At 49.7% G+C, this 24,060-nt stretch overlaps 6 protein-coding genes and 1 non-coding gene across 7 annotated transcripts; 3 read left to right on the forward strand and 4 right to left on the reverse strand.

Annotated features, from left to right (window-relative positions):
- Nucleotides 1-211: 211 nt before the first annotated feature.
- VTN00DRAFT_418 (uncharacterized protein) lies at nucleotides 212-3,803 on the reverse strand (the record flags this gene model as incomplete). The annotated part of the gene is made up of 6 exons (XM_069430579.1): nucleotides 212-1,165; nucleotides 1,223-1,963; nucleotides 2,042-2,137; nucleotides 2,239-2,847; nucleotides 2,962-3,094; nucleotides 3,730-3,803. The coding sequence occupies 6 exons, from the start codon at nucleotides 3,801-3,803 to the stop codon at nucleotides 212-214; spliced, it is 2,607 nt and encodes an 868-aa protein (XP_069291126.1).
- Nucleotides 3,804-5,705: 1,902 nt separating this feature from the next.
- VTN00DRAFT_419 (uncharacterized protein) lies at nucleotides 5,706-7,379 on the reverse strand (the record flags this gene model as incomplete). The annotated part of the gene is made up of 3 exons (XM_069430590.1): nucleotides 5,706-5,919; nucleotides 5,973-7,251; nucleotides 7,304-7,379. 3 exons carry the CDS (start codon nucleotides 7,377-7,379, stop codon nucleotides 5,706-5,708), a joined length of 1,569 nt encoding a protein of 522 aa, XP_069291127.1.
- Nucleotides 7,380-7,937: 558 nt separating this feature from the next.
- VTN00DRAFT_420 (uncharacterized protein) lies at nucleotides 7,938-10,004 on the forward strand (the record flags this gene model as incomplete). The annotated part of the gene is made up of 3 exons (XM_069430602.1): nucleotides 7,938-8,038; nucleotides 8,163-8,298; nucleotides 8,349-10,004. The coding sequence occupies 3 exons, from the start codon at nucleotides 7,938-7,940 to the stop codon at nucleotides 10,002-10,004; spliced, it is 1,893 nt and encodes a 630-aa protein (XP_069291128.1).
- Nucleotides 10,005-10,886: 882 nt separating this feature from the next.
- VTN00DRAFT_421 (uncharacterized protein) lies at nucleotides 10,887-13,820 on the forward strand (the record flags this gene model as incomplete). Its single annotated transcript, XM_069430613.1, has 1 exon — nucleotides 10,887-13,820. The coding sequence occupies one exon, from the start codon at nucleotides 10,887-10,889 to the stop codon at nucleotides 13,818-13,820; it is 2,934 nt and encodes a 977-aa protein (XP_069291129.1).
- Nucleotides 13,821-15,329: 1,509 nt separating this feature from the next.
- Nucleotides 15,330-15,416, reverse strand: VTN00DRAFT_t46. The gene has a single exon. It is a non-coding gene; the product is annotated as a tRNA-Ala (tRNA).
- Nucleotides 15,417-15,536: 120 nt separating this feature from the next.
- VTN00DRAFT_422 (uncharacterized protein) lies at nucleotides 15,537-17,283 on the reverse strand (the record flags this gene model as incomplete). The annotated part of the gene is made up of 4 exons (XM_069430624.1): nucleotides 15,537-16,340; nucleotides 16,451-16,592; nucleotides 16,708-17,005; nucleotides 17,076-17,283. The coding sequence occupies 4 exons, from the start codon at nucleotides 17,281-17,283 to the stop codon at nucleotides 15,537-15,539; spliced, it is 1,452 nt and encodes a 483-aa protein (XP_069291130.1).
- Nucleotides 17,284-23,064: 5,781 nt separating this feature from the next.
- Nucleotides 23,065-23,844, forward strand: VTN00DRAFT_423 (uncharacterized protein; the record flags this gene model as incomplete). The annotated part of the gene is made up of 1 exon (XM_069430635.1): nucleotides 23,065-23,844. The coding sequence occupies one exon, from the start codon at nucleotides 23,065-23,067 to the stop codon at nucleotides 23,842-23,844; it is 780 nt and encodes a 259-aa protein (XP_069291131.1).
- Nucleotides 23,845-24,060: the final 216 nt, after the last annotated feature.

The following is a 24,060-nucleotide window of genomic DNA, read 5'->3' on the forward strand; positions in this document are numbered from 1 at the left end:
GTTCCAGAAATCTCATTCAATCATCCCATCATCCGAGAGGACCAACGTGAAAAGTAGAAATCTTTGCGCTGCCTGGGTAGGGAGGCGGATGGTCCAAAATCCAAATTCGCAACGCCGATCACGCCGTATCCGCCGTATATAGATGTCGTCGAAAGGGAAAGAAGGAGCGATATGAAGCTGTTCTGTCCAGAGCGGTGACATTACCCGCAGCTTAAGCAAGGTTAACATAGAGTGTCAGCTTGGGGTTCCGCTGGAGCGCCGTCTCGAGATCATTGTCGCTGATAATGTCTACATAATTGCCCGTTGGTTCGTCCTTGTATTGAATGATGATGTCCTCATTGACCTTGAGCCGGTCAATGAGCTTTTCTTTAAGCTGCTGGAAATTGATATCGTTTGGAACACGGATGGCGATAATGTCGTCCTGGAAGAAGACTTTGACCTTCATCGCTCCGCTAGAGTTAGTGGACGTCTGGGTCAAGGAGCTCGGCTGCCGGTTCATCATCTGAGCCTGGAGGTCTGCGCGCGACTGGGTGGCACCATTGTTCTGTGACAGCGACGGCTGTGTACGGTGGGATAAGTGCGATTGGTGCGAGAGACGTCCAGAAGACGCAGAGTAACTGCCGGTTCCAGCATTGAATTGGCCCTGCGACGACTGACGGGATGTGCTACCCGAAGCATCGTGGCTGGACTGCTGGGAGCCAGCAGAGAGCCTGTAATCGTCTCCCAGAGCATTGGGGTCGATCTCAAAGTCGCCCGGGCGAGGCGCGAACAACTCACGGACCAGCTGGCAGCGAGAGATGTGCGGCGGCATGGCCAGCAGCTTCTTGATGTAATCATCGAGGTTTTGCCGTCGGCCATTGGAAATAGCGTCGGTGACATGCGTGACGGGGCCAGGCATGAATGGTAAGGTTCGTGGTTTGCCTCTGTTCCCCGCCTCCTCCTCGAATTGGGTCAACAGCTGGATTTGGAAGTCATAAAAGTCATGATAGTATCTGGACAGCTCCCACCAACGGCCATCCTCCATCTTGGCCTCGATGATGTACCAGTACTTATCATTATCGAAACAGTACCGGGGAACAGAGGCAGAGACCGGCGCAAGAAGTTGCTGTTGATGCTGGGAGGGCTGACGATAATGCTGTTGGCTTTTAATAGAATTGTGATGCCCCTGATCAGGTGTAACATTAGCTTCGTGCCCACAGTCTAACCTAACGACACTACTTACGTAGTCATTTCCATTGTGGTGTGCATAACCATGGCCTCCATGGCCCATGGTCATTCTTTCCATGCCGGACGTGACAGATTGAACACCAGAACCTCCTCCAGACTCGATCTTTCCCAGCGTAATGCTGCTGTTCTTATACTCTGCAGTCATTTTCTTCCACTCCTCGACCTTGGGAACGCCTGCCCTCCTTACTGCTTCAAGCGGGTCTGCAACCGGCTGGTTTGTCGTCATGTCCCTGATCTCAATGAAGGACACCGGGATGAGTCCCGGACCTCCCAGACGACCAATTGGTTTGGCGACAAACCACTCCGGGTTCGACTGGGCGATAACGATGATCGCCTCCCCCGCCTTCGCATCCAACTCGTCGGGTCGTTCAGCCTGGAAGTCATACTGAACGATGCCATACACCATATGGCCAGCAGCTTTGCCAATGGAAGACATCCTTGCAAGCGCGCCCTGTTTTGTTGTGTTCGTGGAGTCTGTTCGATCCGAAAAACCCGAATCGTGAGGTTGCTGTCTGTGGAAGTCGACAGGTCCACTACTGTCCCTCTCGTTCTTCCCGATGACTTCGAAGAAAGAGACTGGCACCAAGCCCCGCGCACTAGGGATTAATGGGTTACAAGCCTCGTACCAATCCGGGTCGTCTTCTCTGCTTATGACGTGAAAGAAGTCTCCTTTGCTGAATGCGAGCTCCTGTGTGTTTCCAGGCTCGGGTGTGTAGTCATACAAAGCTTTGATCACCTAAATATGCACACGGACGCGATTAAAGGGCTGCCAAGACCACGGCTAATTTGGAGGGGGTGCGCGAAACGAACTCACCTTCTTAGGTGGGAGAATCGCAATTGCGGACTTAGGGGTGATGGAGATGTGTTGGGGCTTGGATTCTCTCTCCCCTTTGAGCGACCGCCTGATGGCCTTTTTTTCGGCGGGTCGGTCGGTCAGCAAGCGACAATCGAGATAAACGAGGGGGGCCCGAACGCCAGACCAGGAAAGGAGGGGAGGGGGCCAAAGCATACCTTCATTTTCACGGCGAACAAGCTTGCGCCGAACGACTTCTTATCGAACAGACAACACAGGACAGAAAAGGGCAGAAAGGTCGAGGGGGGAAGGAGAATAAATTTGGGGGTGGCTTCACCCACGGGTGCGCAGCTTGCAGTTCCCGATTGCGACGACCAAGGTGGCCCCTGAGGTTGATCCTTCAGTCCCAGGAACAATGAACTGGGCGAGTGGGCGGGCGACCGCGGGAGGGTCCGAGGGACGGAGGAGCGAAGCCAGCCTGTGGCTGTGACCGTGCCAAAGGCGGCACCGAGCGAACGTGTGGAGGGGGAGCAAGGTGTCGGGCCTGAATCCCTAGAATGCGCAACGGTGGGGAGAGAGGAGAGATCGATGATGTGGTGTCTCCTCTCCCAGGAGCAAATCCCAGTCCCTAAGTAGGGAGCGTTTGGCCCCGAGAGATGCGTGCTCGTGGAGAGGAGGATCAGCCCCAGCCCTGTCGTTAGTGGTCTGTCTTCGAGGGCCACCGTTGGGCAGCGGCGCCGGGCAGCAGCTGGGGATGGCTGAGCGTCTCCGCTATCGATAAGACCGAACGTACTAGAAAGGCGAGCTAGCGCTGCGATGACGACGAGCTACAGCAACGAACGCTCGACTTCAGCTCCATCAACCGTTCATCTCGACGCTGCGGAAGTGAGGTGGAAGGAGTCTTTGCTGGAGGCGGCGCACGGAGACTCACTGTCACATACCGTCTTGCCGCCGTCCGGCTTTGTACCGGGGTTCGCGCCCTCGACTAGCCTGATCGCCGGAACCTTCGTGGGATACGAGCCCGCATGGGGATCTGGATTAAACTCATCTCCTGGCTGCGGAGGATTGTCCAGGCTAATCAATTGACAGATCTCTCCGTCTTAGCTTGACATCCATTAAATGCCAGGCAGGATGTCAACGACAGGCCTGTCTCTGTCAATCAGATCAAACTCCCGTTAGGAGCACCCTTTCCAAATGTCTCACGTTTCTAAGGGATCCGATGTTACACAAAAGGTAAGGGAACCTCATGTGGACAGATGGACTGCTATCCTGATTCTAGAGCAAATGTACTGCTCTCGAACTCATGCCATTTGGAGAGGAATCGCCATTTCTTTTCTCGACGCCATCTCGCGAACCAGAAAGAACCCTGCCTCTGGAGCTAAGATACCCAACCACCTGGATATTTTGCCTGGCTATCCGTGGATATCTCCGAAACTAGAGACACGGAAGCATGTCCAATCCGTTACGGCGCTAGACCTACATCAAATTCTCCGTGCAGGAGCATATTGAAAGAAAAGCAAGTCCATACACGCCATGCGTTTGGAAAACACCAAGGGTTGCGGCTCTACCGGCCAATTAACACACCAAGCATTTTCGTATCTGGAGAGATCCGATACCCTTATCGCCTAGCAGGCTAGCAGCCCACCCAGTCCGATTTACTCTCATGCCGCTGCATGGTGTTGCAGGCGCCCTTGCAGCTTTGCGCTTACCCAATCGGAATACACGCATGATTTCTCGAGAGGACACTGCCACACCTTATTGACGCTGGTGCTTCATTCGCCATTGCTGCACTCTGCAAAGTGCATGTAGTCTGCAAGTGAGGCAGCAGAAATGAGAGAGGCAGCAGAAATGAGAGAGGCATCATTCGACATTTGTCGGACCTGTCAGCGCCAAGTTGTGGCTAGTCCAAGACAAGCAGTACAGAGTAGTCTGTAAAAGAAGTAGTACCTTATGGTCACGATTATCTTATGTAGAACGGCTCCCCTTTCTACCAGTCAATGCTAAGATAAATTATATCGGCATAAATACTGTGACGTAGATCCCTTCCTTTGTGGCATCACAGCCCCCGACACCTACCTAGGTAATCAAAGGGAAAAAAAAAGTGCACACCTGATTTGTCACTGTAAATCCGGGACTCCGGAAGCCATGAACGAGGATTAACATTAATACAAGGAACCCCGGACATGGACGACTTTTTCTTGACCGAAAATTCGTTGACAATCAGTGAACAAGTGGGAAGACAGGTCTCAGGCACGTGAGAAGAAATCACTTGGGTAGACCCGCCGGGGAAAAAAACCTACACTTGCCTAGGTACAAACAGGTAGGTAGGTACGTGCGCAGGCACTAATCCACCAAATGCACCACATACAGATAATTGAAGAAATGACCGGCATCTACTGTACGTACGAAATCACCCACATGCAGGGCTTCGAATCTAGACCAAACACACGGCCACAAGGCACACATGACACGATAATCTAATACTGTGCATTACATACCTACTTCGCACATGCAAAGAGGACGGGAGCAAGTACCTACCATAGTCTTCTCAATTGCCGTCCCGTCCCGTCTCCTGTGGACCCGGTTGGAGTGTTAGAAGAGAAGCTAGGCCTGCCAAGTCGCAGATGACTCGTTCGAGAACCTTTCTACATGTCCAAGTAATTCAGTCAGTTAGTTCCTTCAGTACCGCCTTGGCAGATGGCAGGTAGGTATGGATAACTCGGTTTACCTAGACCGCTCTTATATAGCGGCCGCCTATCAAGGAATAAATATGACGCTCGTGACGAAGGAGCTGGTGGCTTGCATATATAATGAACTGAGATCTTTATCGGTGTTGGGCGAGGTATATGGCGTCAGCTGCGGAGAGTTCATAAAGTATTTGACCAATGTCAACAAGCTGAGATTATGGAAGAATTGAATTGCTGGAGGAGGAAAGCGTATGAGATGTTGATGGAAATCATAAAATCTAAATGTTTGCCACATTATGCACTGTTGATATTACGTGTAAAAGAAGCAGATACTCTTAAAATGAAAGGTGTCAAGCCATGCTGCTGACGGATCCACAGTGATTCTCCGGAAGTTCAGGAGAGTAAGTTTCAGGATAGCATAAAACCGGGTGGCCATGTTCCGTGAGCGTTGATGTGGGCAAATGAAAAATGGGGGGCTGGTTCACAGACCGCTTCCATAATTAGTGACCGCCACACCAGACTCATATCGCAGAACTTGATGAGATCAGAAAAATCCCATGCAACTATGTCCTTGAACTGAGAGAATAGTCATGAATTTCTGCATCTAGGACAACCACAATAATTTCCGACTGCTGCTGCTAGACAGCCAGCGCATAGATCCTATGCATGCATTCCGCAGAGAAATCTGACTCGAAAAATAAAATGATGCCATCGAAACCTTTTAGGGTCACCTGGGTATTAATTGAGCCACACGCCACCGCAGAAAGACGCCAGATATGCTCTCGAAGCCGTAAGATCTTACGCGTCGAGGTAGAAACAAGAAACGATGGGGAATCAAAGGGTTCGTGAAAAACAAAGGCGGATAGATAGGAAGACGGGAGGAACAACGGCAGTGAAACACCGGTGGGGCCATTTCGCTTGCCGCTCGGGAAGGTGAATGAGAAGTGAAAATGACGCGATGATTTTGGGACTGTATATCGAAACGAGATGCATGAAGTTCAAATTTGCCCCTTGATGTCGACAATCTTGTGAGCTTCAGCTTTGGCCAATTCAAAGATCTGACCTGCTTTGCCCGTAAGAAGCTTCACGCCTCCATCTTTCTCCTGAAGGAGCTCTTCTGGAGCGTGATCGAGGATAAAGCGTGCGCTCTGCTCGTCGGACTCGAAACCAAGTTCTTCAGTGATAAAGCGAATTTTTACATCAGGTTTGTATCTGCGGAATATATTAACTTCGGACTATACAAAGGGAGGTATGATGGTCCTTACGCTTTACAAATGCATGCAAGTGCTGAGAGCCGCTCTCGGTCCACGAACATGTCCATGAGATATGCTCCCATGTTCGGGGTGTCAAGATAAAGCTGGAAGAAACGATGGTAATTTCCCAGGGCAAGGGCTGAGCGGACCTCAAGAGCATGCTTGACAGCAGGGTCAGATTTATCTGCAGGGGTTAGATCTGCTAACGCGTCGTTCATGGCCGTCTGGTTGCGCGTGTGAATGAAATAGAGGATACGATACGCTTTAAATTCCGTCGGGTGCCCTCCGAGTTGCTGTGCGTACAATGCTCGCAGCTGCGTCTGGCACTGATTATACTCACCAAGGTCTCCTTTCTCCAGGGCAATTCGGGCGTGGATCTCGTAGACATTGACGGTGAATTCATTCTTGATATGCTGAACGGTCAAGTCTTGACGCAATGACTTGAACTGATCACAGATATAACCATAGTTATTCTCCCTCCTCCACTTCTTCTTCAGCAGATCCAGAGTCTTCTCCAAAACCGGAAGAGGACGGACGTCATCAGGATTTGGAGCAGAGGTCAAGCGGAAATAATTCTTTTCCAAGTTCTGGCACCGTCCAACCACTGGGCCCTGGTTTGCATTGGGTACGGGGGACTGATCCCGGGACGACGTTCGTGGAGATCCATATCCGGCACGCGGGTCCTCAAATCGCTTCCTCCGATACTCCAGAGTGGCTTTGGACTTACTTGAACTTTTGCTGTAATCTAACCGTTGTCGTTTGTCAGTTTGAGAGTAATTTACTCGATCTTCAGAGTTATTGCGGGTGTTAGTCTTTCTCCACGGCGGGGAGCTGCCGGGGTCTTCCTGTGGGTACTGCATTTCGATTGACTTCCTCTTCTTCGAGCGTTCCTCGCCTGCAAACTCGACTCTCTGACTAGTAACTTCAGCCCACGATACAGCGGGGTTGGTCAGGATCTTATTGCGCTCGTTCTGGATCATGACCTGCGGCAGAGGCAACGAGTCCCAGTCGACCTTATCAAGCTTATTGTTCTCCGCAGCCTCCGTGATGACCTGTTTTAACTTGGCCTCCATCTCTTGTCTGCTGACGCCTGCAATCTGGTACTCGGGAACAAAGCTCCGTTGCACGTACATGCGAACTGGGAGGGGCCATTCTACCCTCTTTTTGGGCGGGGACTGGGCGGCAGATGGTGGAGGCTGAGTGGCTGTACTCGTAGTGGTGGTCGCTGCTGTCGACTCAACAGGCTGAGCAAAGTTACGACGTGCTTGCACTGGAATGTACGCAGGAGTGGCTCCCAAAAGTCAGAAACAAGACATATAAGGACATTGTCAAAAGGGGCTCACCATTTCCAGCATAATGAGAAGTGGTTGTGGTTGTGCTCGCTACCGAGGCACGCCATGGTGGAATCCCGGAACTCATCTTGAACAAATAAGAAAGAAACAGAAGAAAAAGGTGGAGGACAATATCAAAGGAGAAAATCTACGGTATCGAGAGAAGACGGTCAAAGAAACATCCTTGACTGCAGGTAACACTAGGAAGGCTTCAAGTAAGGGGATAGAGTCGGGTTGATAAACGCCAGGACCGGGAGATGCTATCAGCACGGTAGACAACAATACTGGACGACACGGGTGATGACTGTTATCTCAGAGATGCTAGGATGAAGCAAGTGGAAAGGCTCAAGGGAGAAGCAGGCCGACACGTTGAGAGTGAGGCTCGCTTAGGTTGCCGCTTCAAGCCACCTTATATGATCCGTGCGCTGACTGGTGGCGGATGAAGGCGGTTTCTTGGGCGGCAGTTGACGCTAAGAAGGCAGCCTATCGGTCCTATCAAGCGGGCTGCAACTGTGCAATCTTAGATAGAGAATCGTCACGCGAGACAGGCACCGGTGTTTTTTGTCTTTCGGGACTGTGACAGACACTAAGTACTGGCACAGAAATGCTTCATGTTCCAATGACATTTATTACCAAAGCGGGCTAGATGTTATTGAAGCCACTGGACTTGACCACTGCACTCCGCCCGTCACTGTTGCCAGATGAGACACTGCTCTTTGTTCAGGATGCGGTGGGGCTATATGAAGGGTGAGTGCACATTCTCTCTATCGCTTTGACCTCAAGCAATCATCTGACTTGTCTGCTTTATTGCTATCTGTTGTGTCCTTCACTTTCAACTATAGCGTATACTGACGGTTTCTCCCACTGATAGGAAATACAAAATCCCGAATTACCAGAATGGGCATGCCTACCTCACATCTCACAGAATATGCTACGTTTCTGTCGATGAGCCGCGAAAGTATTCGGTCAGTATTGAGCTGAGGGAGGTAGATCGTGTGGAGTACCAAGTACGAAACAACTTGTCGATGTCTGGACTCTGGTCACTCACCGATATAAGGCAGGCTTCCTCAAGTCCTCCCCGAAGATCACCCTCTATCCAAAGCCAGTGAAACAAGGCCTTGGGAAGTCCCGTACTGCGAGCAGCAGCCATTTGGTTGCTCAGTCGACAGGCTCGTCATCTGCGCAACCATCTTCTCCACTTTCGCGGAGTGCAAGTCCCTTTGGCAGTGCATCGCCATCCCTGAACCCCGTAAATGCAACTTGGATTTGCCCCATATGCTCGTTCTCGAATCCTGTTCCCTCTAATTTTGATCCCGCAACTGCAACCGCTTCGACGCATGTACCGCCATGCTTGGCATGTGGTATAAAGCCACCACTCACCACTGTTTTAAAGGCTGCTATCGCTGCAGCAACAAATCGAGGGACAGCGAGCCAGACAGCTTTTGAATTTGGACAAGAGCAAATTCAGCCGAACGGAAATGAATTTTCGGAAAGCTTATCATCCTCACATACGTCACCGTCTGTAGCTTGCCCCAGGTGCACCTTCATCAATCATCCGTCTCTCCTGGAGTGTGAAATTTGTGGTGCTTCCTTGGTGTCGACAAGCTCTATCGGCGGATCGAGACCTGGGAAGAACCGCGCTGAATCACCTGCACCTTCTTTCGGGCCGGCTAGCATAAGTAATACAGAGATCAGCGAGAGCATCAAGCTTTCGTTCCGTGGGGGTGGCGAAAAGATTTTCCATGAAAGATTGAAGGGAGCCCTAGTCCAGAGGAAATGGCTTCTCCAGAATGCGCCCCCGGTTCCGGAGCCCTCTCAGTCTCCCTCCCAAGGTCCTTCTTCGCCTGCTCCTAATTCTAACAACTCTATCCAGACAACTCCTCGATCTTCTGGCGTTGGGATTGCGGGTCTAGAACGCCGTGGCCTTCAGGCGCGCAAGAATAATGAGGTTGTTATTGGCAATGCGTTCGAGGATCTAGAGGCATTGATGGCGTCCGCAAAGGAAGTGGTTGCGCTTGCGGAAACATTAGCCAGGGAATCCGGTCTGGCGAACAATGGGGGATCTTCAGAAGCGACCGACATGGTCTCACAATCTGCTACCGCTCTCGGTATGGTAACGACAAAGGACATGCTCAGCTCTGGCGCTGAGAATCTGTACCTTTCGGAACTTTCGCGGAACTTGGCAGAGTACCTTACAGATGATCGAACTGGCATACTATATAAGGAGGGTGGGATCATGAGTCTCATAGATCTTTGGGCCGTCTTCAACCGCAGCCGCAATGGCGTTGAACTTGTCAGCCCGTCAGACTTCCAAAAGGCGGCTGAGCTGTGGGAGAAGCTTAAGTTACCGGTTCGTCTGCGCCGCTTCAAGAGTGGCCTCCTGGTTGTTCAGCGGTATGACTGGAGTGACGAGAAAACAATCCAAAAGCTCCAGGCCTGGATGGAAGACATTCGACGTAACCCACCTAGCGAACCCGTTCCTTGGAATTGGCGTGTGTTCGGCAGAGGTGTGACAGCGCAAGAAGCGGCACAGCATTTCGGATGGAGCGTAGGGGTGGCGGCCGAAGAGCTCGAAATGGCTGAAGACAGAGGTGTCCTGTGCAGGGAAGAGGGAATTGAGGGTCTGCGGTTTTGGAGCAACAATATCTGCATCCCCGATGAGGATCCAGTTGACCACGTGCCTGAGCAGGCTTTCCGACGTCTGGTCATTTAACCCAGGATTGTCAGGTGAAGACTCTCCGTGAACTGTGAGATACCATTTTCTGGAACGGTATACATAAGCATTGTTAATAATCTAGGACTGATAAATCTCAAACTGTTCGGCGTTATTGGGTACTTAGAGGGTAACTAGAGAGCAACTATAGACATGGAAATTGAGATCGATGGACCGAAATGAAGTCTTTGCTAACCTGGCGATTGTATAACGACTGTTCTACTGTATCTCACCGTTGCATCCAAGATGGAGACTACCAAAGCCGCTAATCAGATCTTGGTGTATGAGACATTTTGCTGGCGTGTTTCTTTTGCGTTCCAGGCGGTTTTTATATAGGTAGATCTACCGAATACTACCGCAGTACTGTTTACCCCTCCTGATGCTCAGTCGGCTTCGCTTCCGCCGGTCGTGACCCCACCATGACTCCGCCCTAACTCAGGCTGCAGCCGGAGCTAGCATACAGCTTACAGCTACGGCGGCATCTCGTAGACTTTACGACAATCGCCCGAGAAAAATTTCGAATCTTCGACCCCGCGTTTTAGGGCAATCTTTGATCATTGTGATTCTTTTCGGCTCCGTTCTAATCCTCTTTCTATCCTGAAGCAGTTGAGGCTCACTTGTGCGCGAGACCGCAACAGATAAGACCGCTTATCGCGCTCTGCAAATTGAGATGTGATCGAGATAGGAGATTTAGCCCTCCATACAAAGAGCGAAATTATTGGCATTTGTGTCAACCGGATCGAGTACCTCAAGACAGTGCGAGATACGCATATGAGCTCGACATCTCCGCGCAACGCCTACTCATTTCGATGACGGCAGCTTCATAAGCACCCAAGACGAGCGCTCCCCGCCTCAGGCCGTTAGATTTCCACCGACGTCGCCATGGGTCTCTCGACATTGGCATCAAGCTCCAAAGCAAGAAGGAGCTTGAGAGTCTCTTCGGTCAACAACCATCCACAGCTTATACCCGTCGTCCTCCTGCTTTCATCCTCATGCAGAACTCTACCACGCTTGGCTTCTCAGCCTGCCCAGCGCCGTTCTCTTTGGCAGTCCAGTCGCCGCGATCGCCGAAATTCCTGGCTCTTTGACCAAGATGAGCATATTCCCCAGCGGATAAGGAGATACAAACGCCTTTACATGTTCAAGCAAGCACAGGCTTTGCGTCGACAAGCCGTGCTGGATCGGCAATCGGGTCAGATGCCGCGTCGTGAACATCCTTGGTGGAGCCGGGGATGGGGGTGGCGCGGGTTCCAATCCAGCGGTCCAGATAATTTTTCGAATAAGAACGAGGATTATACACAGAGAGGAAAGGACAATGTATATAAGGAGCAGAACGAAAGCTGGTGGGAAGCGGAGAGAGCTCGCATAGAGCGGGAGATGGAGCGATTGAAAAAGGAGATTGAAGCAGATCCATATACGGCCTTATTCGGCAAGAGGATTGAACCATTGGGGCGTCACGACTGGCATACAAGTCCTTGGTCGGCTTTCTGCCGGTCTTTCCTTGGTCTGAATGATTCCAAGGATTCCGCAAAAGCAGATGGGTTGGCGGCCTCAAAAGGCGCAGAAAATTCCTCATCGGATACGAATATGAATAATGAAGTGTCCTCCAAGTCTGCGAATGGTGATGCAATTCCAGTGCAACCCTCAATGGCTTCCACCACCTCAGAAGCGGAGACGTCATTCGAATTTGACCCTATTAGTGGTCGGATGATCCCGAAAAAGTCGTCCCCTCCCGAGTCGTCGAGCCAAAATACGCAGGTGAAAGGAGGCCAAACTGAAGACGTACCGTTCAAGACTTTTAAATCTTATCGGGCGCAGTTTTGCTACCAGCAGCCCGAAGACAAAATAGTTGATGATTCGAAACCTCAAGCTACCAAAGAATCGGTGAACATGGCTCAAGACCATGACTTGCCGTCCGTCGAGAAGGATCTGAAAAATAACGAAGACAATAAAGACGTCTTCTTCATGAATGCTCCATCTACAGACTCGATGTCGCCTACTGCGCCGTCTTCGAGCCGAGCAAATGGCGTTTCAGAGCAGACTAACGATGGACCTTTGCTTAGACAGCCTAAAGAGACAAATGCCACATCCCAACTTGAGTCTACACCTGAACAACGATCACATCCTTCTGGTAAAAACAGCCCCGAACGGTGGCACCAAACATCACAACAGAGGACTTCTAACGTTTGGTCGTACCTAGCTACGCCTAATGTACGCGAGACTGGGTCTGAGACTCCAGGGCAGAGTGCTTCCGTGCACGTGTCGCAACCAAAGGACTATTCCTTTCAGGAGGATAGGACGGACGACGTCGACCTTCTGCGCGCCAGCGATATCCGTGCTTCTTTTAACCCAAAAAAAACCAAGCTGGAACTTCACGATAAGAAGCGAAAGACTCGCCAAGCTTTAGAAGACGACTTTGACTCATACCAAGACCCAGGAAGTGAAATCAGAGTACGAGACGTCCGTCAACACGAATGGACGTCCACTGTGCACGCGGATGGGTCATCAGGCATGGTTTCTGGATCAAGAAAGGACCAGCCTATGACAGAGAAAATTAACAACTCAAAATTTACTGCTGTGGAATCCGAACCGCGGTCCGAACGGATACCAACTCAGCCGCAACAGAAGGCCGCAACCAGCCCTGATGCCGAAATCCTAGAGCCAAAGGAGGGAAGAGTGACCGACGAGAAGTTAACTCGTGACATCCAGAAGATATATGAGGATACATATGGGGAGATTACTCCTGAGCATCGCCAAGGAAGACAAAAAGGAGAGGCGACTCCATCAGAATCTTTCCAGGCTCAGAAAGCCACCAAGACTGTGGCGCCAATCTCTATTACAGAGGACCTGAGTCCACCAAGTGGAAAGCTACCAGACATGAAGATTGTGACTATAGGATCATCGACCGAGGGAGACAGTTCGAAGTCTGGGATCTCTCGGGAAAGCCAATTAGATGCTTTGCTGAAGGATGCCAAACAATTCAATGAGCAGAGAGACATTATTATGAAGGCACTTACGGAGACCATCGATCGGATAAACGCTCCAAGACCTGAGAAATTGACTCAATCATCTGCGGATAAACATCCTCCTTTGACTACGATGACATCGCAACCGGCAATTTATCGGATACTTGCCTATGACTCATCCACTCTGCAGGTAACTTCGGCTGAGACAACATCATCTGTCTGCTCAGTTGAGGACCCTCTAACCCCATCCGAAGTTCTATCCCGTCTGAACAACCCGGCAAAATTCCTTCCTTACTTTGCGGGAATGCAAGCGGATGGCTATGAGATCGTGTCGGGAGGTGGAGATATCATTGTTTTCAAGAAGATGCGGGAGGCTGTATCACGGCAGGCGACGTCGGGCCCAGTTGGAACTACGGATGATAATGTGTCTATAGTATCCCCTGGTACTGGGGCTTACTCTCCAGAAGAAGCTGCACAAGTTGATGAATTAATTGATCAAGCGATTGTGAACGACAAACTACAATCCAAAGACTCAAAATCGGCAGCGCCTAGTTCATCTCCGCCTAAGATGGTCCGCAGACAAGAAACTATCTACACTGGCGGTCCGCCTAACTGGTCTCCCTACCCAACTCCTCCACCCTCCGAGCCTAACTCGGAGGCTGGTGCTCCTCCTAAGGAAGAGTCTTTCATTCACAGGACTTCGCGCAGAGTCTTACTGGCCGGCGTAGCGACAGCAGCGACGTGCTATGCCATTGGTGTTGTTATCGAGTATTTCCGTACCGGAGGCGAGGATGGGCGAGGCCCTGAGGGTTTCACACCGTTCGAGTCAGAAAGACGAGCGGAAAGATGAGATGCGGTTGTAAAGTTGGTATAATGCAAACCCGGTACGGTGGAACGAAGCAAGGAAAGGGTATCAATGCTTGGCGCGCGCAATATCCGTTTTCTCTTATCGCTGTAATTTTATTGTGTTTCCATTCACCCTTTCTCGGAGGAATAATTAGGTCCTTACCTGTGACAGCTACGGTCCACTCTGCTCACCATTCTCCGCTTTTCAAATCCTTAATGTGGCGTGTCTATCTTTTCATCTAATTCTATATACCTAGTTATCTAGGAAAATGGATGGAACCAACTGCTAGTGACTATCGTGTACTCGAACTCTAGCAACTATAGGCCAACATTGTTGATACTTCCGGTCTAGTAGTCATTGATCCATTCATAATACCTCTGTATATTCAATACATCTCATGCAGAGCATGTCAGTGCCCGTTATGTATCGTTGTACCATACTATATGTCGGCAAAAATGCAGCACACCAGATTTCAATTCCATATATAGACAGAGGCGTAGCCGCTTGGATCTGTCTCCTGATGGAACAAGAGATATCCAAGAGCAGATGGGAGCAAAACAGGAACTAAATGATCCAATTTTAACACAGAAATTAACTATGCTAAGGAAGAGTCTGTTAATTAACTATGTTTACCAGAGAATATTAATATGTGCCAATATAAATAATTTATGAATTATGTGATACGGAAGGTGAAAGTCTACGAAAGAGGCCTAAAGAAGTAAAGTAACAAAGCAACTTCTAAGCCCTTGACCCATGCCTCAAGCTCTTTTCTACGACTGAACCCAGGAGACTCCGGATAGTATGTGCGTTCTTCAGCTAATTTTCCATTTCCCCCAGATTAGAATCACCTAGCAAAGACCAAATTCATCTTCAGGAAGCAGGACTAGTACAATAGAATGAATGGTCTAGAACCACACACCTTGTATACCAGAGTTTGGATCGACCTATTTAATTCCATACTCTTCCACACTCATATCGAAACATGGGAAGACCCTGATAACTGCAGAAAGTCGCGTAGAACGGGAATTCAACGCCAAAGTGGTAGTTAAGCGCCATAATTTCCAACACGTTATGTCTACTTGCGCGGAAACAGACGACCATGACATGCTCACAGTGTTCGAAAGCCTCAGCCGCTCAATGCTGCCTAGCTGATCCTATATGGGGCTGAGTTAGCTCGCCATTTGCAGTTTCCCGGTACTCGAGACCATCATTCAAGTTTTTACATCCTCTTTGACGCTATGTCTGCTCCTTTCTATAACCCATTTGATCCTATATTCCGTGCCGGGAGGGTTAGCCATACAAGACAGCGATCGATGCTTTCGCATGACATGTAGCAGCTCCTACAAGCATTCTACCCAGTGCCTCCTAATCACATATAATATCTACTTAAAGTAGAAAAAGGAAGCGGAACCTCACTCGTAGGTACCTCCTAGGCCTAGGAAGTAAAACGAATGCCATTGATCACAATCTGCATCCAAACTAGACACGGCAGAAAACAAAAATTGAAGGCCGTGGACTTGAAGGGGATCGAACCCTTGACCTTCCGCATGTATGTTTTAAATATGCAAAGCGGACGCTCTACCACTGAGCTACAGGCCCTTAGATACACTACAAACTTCTCAGCTGAAGCAATCACGATACTACTGTTCCTGATGTTCATGTTCATCAAACCTGCCCAAAACTTGCTGGGGATCCAGTCTACCCCTGGTCGCTAACACCTCAAGAATCACCATCGATCGGATCAGAACCACACCCAGCATATTCCTCAGCAATATCGAGCCCTTCATCATCATCTTCGCAGATCCAATCCCACCATGGTGAGTCGGGGTCGTTATCCGCGTGATCGGACTCCACCGTAAATTCGAAAGGGGACAGACCATCGACGGCCTGTTCTTCTTCCACCCTTTCATTAGTCTTCTCTTGCGTCAGTTGTTCCTGTTCTTCAATGATCTGCTTCCGTATTTCCTCTCGTTCTTCTTCGGTCTCCTCGTCGGTGTCTTCGTTCTCTTCCTCGTATGGATAGCGCTCGAAGATACGTTGCAGATTTCCGAGGCGGGCACGACCACTCATCAAGTACATGACCAGGGCAACAAGAGCCTTTACGGCTGCGTGGAAGTCTGTCTTTATCCAGAGATCGAACTCCCTGGTGGCAAGGACGCGGAATGTGCGCAGATCCGGCTCGTCGTCGACTTCGGAAAGATCGATCGATCCCGTCTGCTGCTGTCCAGTGCCATTTGATGATTCTGCTTCTTCCTGGCAGTCCTTATCTCTTCGTTGGTCATACTCCGAAGGAGAACGCAGGGGAAGCTCTTTCTTCCCGCACCACACCGCGGATGTCTTTTTGCCTGGAAAATACGCTCGTAGGATATGCAACTTTGAACCGTGCAGACCAACCAGGTAGACCTCCTGGTCAGGAACCTTATCGCCCCTAGGATGAAGGTGACGGATTTGATTTAGGAGGTGAGCAAGCATAATTTTGACTTTTCCTGCCATTGCATCCGCGAGAGACTCGGATTCTCGGGTCTGTGTTTAAGGATTCCTATCAGTAAGATATACGGATTTACAGCAATCTGGAGGGGGAAATTCAACAAAGGATAGGGAGGTATATGGCACAAATTTGATTATCTCCATACCGTTGAAAGTGGGACGACAGGCTGCAGATCTTGCTTGCCTGGGTGGATTTCCATTGAGATACATCCAGCGGTGTCGGGTGTGTCTTTGTGCCTCTCGTGGTGACCAGTCATATAGTCCATGTGATAATTTGTTAATTTCGAACTATGCAGGTTTGGACAAGCCTCCATCAGCATATCATCCTTCTGAAGCATAGCTGACCCAGTACAGAACGGGGACGAGGAACAAAGAAAGGTGATAGAGAAAGAAAGTCCTTTACCTGAGACAAAAGTACGACCTTCTGCTGTACATTTGGCGTCTGATATGCGCCATTTCCAGGATCTCGTGCAAGAGCGCGTATAAGACTTGACCCTGGGCAGTGGTGGATTTATTGAACAGTTCATCGAGTTCGAATTTGCTGCCCCCATCGTACAAATCCTTGTCGAATGAGGGCACTTTGCACAGGGTCTTGAATACTCCTCTGTAGCGGATATCGGTGTTGGACCACATTTCCAGATCCATATCGCGTGCGTCTTGGTACCCATAGCGAAACACCCAGACCTTCTGTTGGACGACCGCTAGAAAGCACAAAGCCAATGGTGAGTAAAAATCCAAAACTTGCAGGATATCTTGAACAGAATTCCATACGTGATTTCTCTGCTTCTCTCACATAGCGAGCTGGGACAAGCTCCTCTATGGGACAGTCCAGATAGATGTCTGCAGTCAAGCTGTGAATCTGGACACTGAGGGGACCATGTTCAGGTTCTGAGTCACTGTCAGAAGCGCTGGAGGGCTCATACACAGAGCCCTCGCTCATCAGGTCCATCAGGAACTGGAAATCACCGTCAGGATCCATGCTGCGCGTCTGGGAGAGCTGTGAGGGAAGGATAGGCAAGGAACGTGACCGTGGACGCGCCAACATCACAGAGATCTGTGGTGATTTTGTTTTTGACAAAAGAGATTAGGAGACAGAGAGGTGACACACTGACCACTGGAGAGAGTAAACAAGAGCAGTGACAGACATGCTAAGAGAGACAGAGAGCTTTTGTAGACTAAGGTGCAGGACGAAAAGAGGGTGTCTCGTGGGTTTTGGATGTGTGTGATTGATATTCACTTCACAGTGGCGCGCCAAAATCGCGGTGATTTTGCGGGTGTTGCTGCGAGATTGTGATGTTCACTGGATTCTTCCTGTCTCCCCAGCTTCTGTGGCTCCTGTTAGGCTGTCTCAAAACAGTGCAGCTGCAAAATTTCCCCTTTTTAGATGAGAAATTGGTACCTGCGGGCTAAATTCCATGTCTACTGTGAGCGCAAGAAGCAGCAGGTTCTGTGAAAGACGGAACGTTCCAAATGCTAGCAGCACTATGGATGCTGCAGTCATCAAAAGGTAGGTTATCTCTTCTCAAGGGCAGTAGATGGAAATATCCCAGAACATAAAGGAAAATATCCGCTATTATCCCTCCCACGGCGCAACTTATAAAAGCTTAGGAGATGTAAACTACCCTGAAAGGAGGTTTCAATACCTGGAATATGCTATGAACCATATATCTTTGATATTAGTCCAAGTACATGAAACACGCTGGTATACCAAAATACCAGTGTGCCTCGATAACGTTGATCCAGCTGTTCTAACTCCTTTTTTGGGCGTGATATTCTAAAAGCCGCTCTCCAGAAGCGGAAAACCCCAACTTTCCTTCTGAGACTCGACAATATCTTGAGCTGAAGAACTGAAAAACATAACTAAAGGGGGTTGAAGGGAAAAGAAAAGAAGACACTCTCTCGACCTGGTTTCTTTGCATAGAAACGTAGAACGTGGGCCAACCTTTTTCGACTACCATACTTGACATATCGATGCCGCAGCAACTGACGTCATGGGGGTACTCCGTCGTATATGTATGTCTTCGAGCTTCTGTAAGCGAGCATCGTGCTTGCTGGTGAATCTTTTTAAGTTTACGTGTGTATATACATATGTTGCTATGTAGCTGATATAGCGAGATGATCACGTGTTACTTTCCAGAAAGCCCCCCTCCTACCCGTGGAATTTGCAGTTCAAAATAGAGGGTTGCCTACACTGCCTTGGGAAAAATTAGAGCATCTTCAGTAATAGTATCATAAACCCGCAACCAGTCCTTGCATACCATCACCGTCAACCCGCAACAACAACAATTTCCCATCCCCACTTTTACCTGTGCGAGCGACATTATTGCTTATTTTGAAATGGTGAAAAGGCTCTTGACCTAAGCTAACTGTTCCCGGTGAAGTCCTTCTTCCTCTGGGAGCAACAAGGCGGAGATCTCATGAGCGTATGTGATCTGACCGAGTCTCTTCTAGTTCGTTACAGAGAATACCTTAGCGCTAGAGGCGTAGATTAAATTAGATAGGGATTCGTCGAAAACACGCACGGGCAAAAATTCTCCAAGGGGGGCGATTTAGATTCTATATAAGCTCGGAGATAGTCACGACGGTGCATCCTTGGACAGTACCTAGGTAGGTAGCATTTGGACTCCACAGAGCAGATGGAAGACAGTGCGTCAGCTAGATGCAGACCGGAGAACGATCGAGATGGATGTATATCAATAAGTACCTGCGGATCTAAGCACAGGACAACAAGCCGTTGTAAACTAAAGGCCGTTTATCTTACTAGAAACCTTGTGATAGTAAATTTTCACAGTTTCTCAAGAGTAGCATTTAAGCAATACCTATTGTACTTGGAGTTCATGGGAACGTGGTCACACACACACACACACACATATATATATATAACCTAAGGCCCTAAGCAGTAAAGCCCTCTCTTGAATAGATAGACCTAGGAACAGACAGATAGGTAGTGATTGAAGCAATTATTTTGCTCTGCTTGCTTCAAGTCTCTGACTCTGATGTCTTAATGATCTTGATTACTTTCTTTATTTGGATAATCCTCGTGTATCTGACCGCAAAAAGAGGATTCAATGTCGATGAAAAAAATAAATAAAAAATAAAAATAAAAATAAAAATAAAGGCGAAAACAAAAACAAAACAGGTTCGGTAGCCCGATTGATTAAATGCCATCTACCATCTACAGCTTTCCTTCGGGTCGAGGACACGAAGAACAACACCTTTGTAATTACCTATAACCTGCCATGGTATAGGGCTTGTGCATAAAAAAGATATCCGATAGCGTTTATATATAATTAGAAGCGGCAATGTTGATGGCACGCAGATTATTATCCACCTATGAGTATGTTAGTACAGTATAGCCGCATGCAAGTCACAAGGGTACGCAGTTAGTAGTTAGGTACCTAAGGTAGGTAGGTACGGAGTAGGAAAAGGGGGGGGGGGGGATCGACCGGGAACGCTTACGCGCCTTCTGCCGTTAATCTATCTGTCGATACATTCTCCATACCACACTTCCTATCAAGATCAAGACATAATTCATCGGCTATGGATCTATCGTGAATCGTCTGCAACGGTTGCCCTTTTTTGTTCTTGAATGATGAATCTATTATTATCAACCATTGCGGTTAATGTTATATAATCTCCGGTTTACCGTCTACTAGTTTCGTCCTGCCAGGTCCACCGGGCGGCCATAGTTTAGGTAGTTTGTTATATACGTACACAGTACGGTAGAGGATGGCGCGTTATTATAACGCGTTCAGTAATGGACACAGTGGAGAGAGCGAGTTCATATCCATTCATGTACTCCGACCTATTCTCGATCTCCTTCCTCGTTCGGAATCCTGCCTATCGCCGCCAAGAGCCGGACGGCGGCCGCGCATGACTCGAAGAATTGAAGTCCCAGAGTTCAAGACCGCGGGCGCGAACCCTGGGTGGGCCGCAGTGTTCAGGAACAGGATTAGCGCGGTCGGGTCTTGGCAGGGGAAAGTAAGGTTGGCTGTTGAATCTTACCGCGAGATGTTTCCAAGTTTTGGCTTTTGAACTGCGGCACCTCCGGCCTTTTTTTCTATCGTTTTCCACGGTCAGGTTTTTTATGTTTCCCCCCCCTAGTTGGTGAGGGCTTTTGTCTGTGCAATTGCATTGCTATCTACCGCACAGCTAGGCAGTCTTTTGGCCCGGCAGTCTTTTGGCCCTTTGGGATTTCCTTGCTCTTTGTTCGCCTTAATTTTATATCGCGAAAAAAATACCCTCGCTAATAAACTCCTACTTCCTGCGTTGTGCTGTGTAACTTGGTAGAAGGTCGAGGCCAGGTCTAGCCTCTAGCCTCTGAAGACAGGAAGGTCAGTCACTAAGCGGCACTCCGGACCGCACAGCAGATCCGAAATTATTGCATACAGTAGTTAGATCGTCGATCAGTCTTGGTCTCGATTTTTTTTTCTTTTCTTCCTCTAAGTAATAATATCATCGATAATGGAGTCTTATAGACTATAGTATAATATGGAGTAGTTAGTTTGCTTGGTAGCAGATAGCTAATCTTGGACTTGGACTGCACAGACAGAAGTACGGGCCAGTGTGAGACATTGCAGCGACGGTCACTGCCACTACTATGTATTCTGGAGAAGGTCTAGCCAGTATGTTCGGAGGGGAATGTACTGTATAGAGTGCAGAATAATACTCCGTAGGAACTCTACAAGGTGATGTTCATGGCCGAGATCCATCCCGGATGGATGGGCTGGGAATAATGATGCGGATGATCATCCATGATCCGCGCAGATTAAAGCCCTTAGGGATCAAGAACCGTTAAAACAGATTTAAACGGTGACCGCTGGTTGATATTATTTCCTGTTGAATAATAATAATAATCGATTCCCTGTCTTGCCTACGCCCTTATGTGGTACTGTACCAGGATTATCGATAATAAATAATGTGTATCGTTATCCAAATCCTGATGGATCCCTCCTGGCCCCTGTAACCCTGTTCGAAACTTCAAGTCCGGCCCCCCGGGACCACTTAGATCAGGTCGGGTTGGGACTGAAGATGAAACGCTCAGCGATTTCGTATCTGTTGCCCTATGCAGTTAGGGGTGTACGGAGACGCAGTTGGTTCTGGTTCAACAGATCCGTAATCGTAAAAATCTCTTTTTTTCTTGTTGATTTTGCCAAGTTGTTCTCCTTTATCCTGGACCCTTTTTTTTCGTGGCCCCATAATGTGATATCGATACGGAGAATAAGCACGCAGTAAAGTTAATGTCTCTGGGGCTTTTGGGGGGCCGGGTCCATCTTTCGGCCATAGCCGACTATCGCTATCGATTCGAATGCTACTCAGTCTCCGCTATTGAACGGCATATCAGATTCAGGAGCACTTGCGCTTCATCGGGTCTCGGGTGTCCTCCGTAGCACGGAGTACTGCACGGATGACGGTGCAGTGCTAGCTGCATATTATTTTGCTGAGCCGTTTCGGACGAGAATGTATGGGCTGTATGGTGATATACTCTGTACGCCAGTAGGTAATCATAGAAATCCAGCGTACCCATTTACAAACGAATCAACGAACAGTAGACGAATAGACAGTCATTTCCACACAGCCAGCATTATGTCCAGGAGGTTGCCAATACGGTTGCGCACGTGGCTGACATATACTGCGTCCATTCGAGCGCAACCAGGAGTCAGATCAGTCCAGCGTCTCGCGACTCTTCGCCCCTTACAACACGGGCCATGGCCGGTGTCAGTGGCGTGCAGGGGAGCAGGGCCACCAGTGAAACCGCCTGGAATCGGGCGTGGATTCCGGTCAGGCGTGGACGGAGATTGGAGACTGGGTGTACGCAGTAGAATCGCCTAGCAAGGCGCGGAAGATGGCATCTTACACTAGCCTGCAGTGTATGTAGGCAACTAGCCGGCCCCAGTCCCAGTCGGGAACTTGTCCTTCAGTGAGGTTGATAGGTCATATGCGCACGCGCTCATATGCTCTGCACACGGCCAGGAACCGGGATGGGGCTCCACGCCGTCGGTCTTGGCTCGAACCTCTCAGTCATCGGCCTTCCTGCAAAAGGAGGCTGGCGCGCCGACAGGAATTGCGATGGGCGGTGCTCGGGAGTTTATTATAGTGTATTCGACTAACGCCAGTTCTCAGCTTTTCCTTTCTAAGCATTGGGGGCCTTTTTTGAGTCCTGAGCAGCTTTTTTCTCCGAGCCAGGTTTTTCCATCTTTTCCATGCCGGTTTCGACGATTGCGCCGCCGGGGGGAGGGGGGCGCAGAATATAAGGTCTCGTAGTCTACTAACAAGAGCACGCCAATCATGCACGCGATCGCGAGAAGCGCACGGCGGCTGCAAGCAACTCCCCATCAGGCTTCGCCTTCAGTCCTCCGGTCCTAGCACGATATCGATATTTAGAACGACCTGCCCAGAGTGGAACTGCAAAAAACACCGCACGGGTCACTGAGAGATGCCCTGGAGTCCGATGGTAGTGTCTATAGAGACACCGGCCGATAGACAGAGATCGTTTCTGGCGATCTTGAGATTTTAGAAACAGATCTTCTGTCTATATTTATTTATTGATTCACGTTGGACATAGTTCCTTCCTGCCTTGTGGGTGGATAGTAACGGGGGTCTGGTTGTAGTCCAGTCAAATCGCAGAGCGCTCTGTATGTACCTTTGCTTTCATTCTCTGGACTTTCTGGGAGTCGAAATCCATGCATGGAAGCGCCCAATGCGCCAGGTTGACTACCACTAGCCATGTCAGGCATGCTATCAGGCCTCCCGACCAGCTATGGAGGAGATCGGTTACAGCAACCCCGTGTTGGCGCGGGCGACCCTCGGTCCCCTCCATCATGCGGCCGAGGAATCCTGGCCCCTTTGTTTCTCTGATCCCCCAAAAGAGCACATAACGGTGTGTTTTTGGAGGGGCACGCTGATCGCTGCGGCAAGCACCTGTCAACACACCAACCGGTGGCTATCGTGGTACCGCAGGAAAAGGAGCATGATGCGGCGGTGTTCGAGGCGTGGTGCCACCGGCAACCTCTGCCCAGGTTCCATCGTCCGTACAGGTCTGAAGACGCGCGAAAATGGCCACCTAAGACGTGAAGATGAGAGAAAGCATAGACAGCAGAACTGCCTGCATAGACAAGACCAAAGTAAAGAATTAGTAGAGTCTGCCTTGTCTAGGAAGTTCAGTAGTAAGGAGGACGAACAGGGCACGCCCGTGCTACCCGTGTGCGCCAGCCCGCGGTGGAGCCACCAGCGCAGCCTCCCCCGTCCGAGCCAGACTCTCGTCGCCCGTGCGTGCCCCGAAGGCCCGCCCCTACTGCCACGCCTCGCCTTGCTGCACCCCCCCCCAAGGCGACACGCCAGTCTCGCATCCCCATCCTTTCTCTTAGATCTTCCTCACGCTCTCTTTCCTTTCTTCTCCCCCCCGTTCTTTACTCATTGTTTATGCTTCGACGTCGCCGGTGCTGTCGTTGACGTGGTCTGCTTTCCCTGCGTCAACGACCCGTTGGGACTTGACAATTACCCCACGAACTCCCGCATGCCCACGGTCGCACACCCTTAAGCTCGTCCGTCTCTCACCGTTTACTACAACACGGCAGCCGGCGTTCCTGTTTTACGCGACCCGTCGTTCGTTCGTTACTACATCCCACACTCGCTTGAATATTTTCGGGATCTTTCTTTCGAGATCGGTCCCATTACGCTCGTTATTCGGCCCGTTTCTTGCCTAAAGGAACGCATCTTAGACGGTCTCGCCTTAGGTTCGATCCACTTGCAACGA

This window comes from Thermoascus crustaceus (assembly GCF_041956765.1).
Source record: "Thermoascus crustaceus strain CBS 181.67 unplaced genomic scaffold VTN00scaffold_1, whole genome shotgun sequence".
NCBI classification, from domain to species: domain Eukaryota; kingdom Fungi; phylum Ascomycota; class Eurotiomycetes; order Eurotiales; family Thermoascaceae; genus Thermoascus; species Thermoascus crustaceus.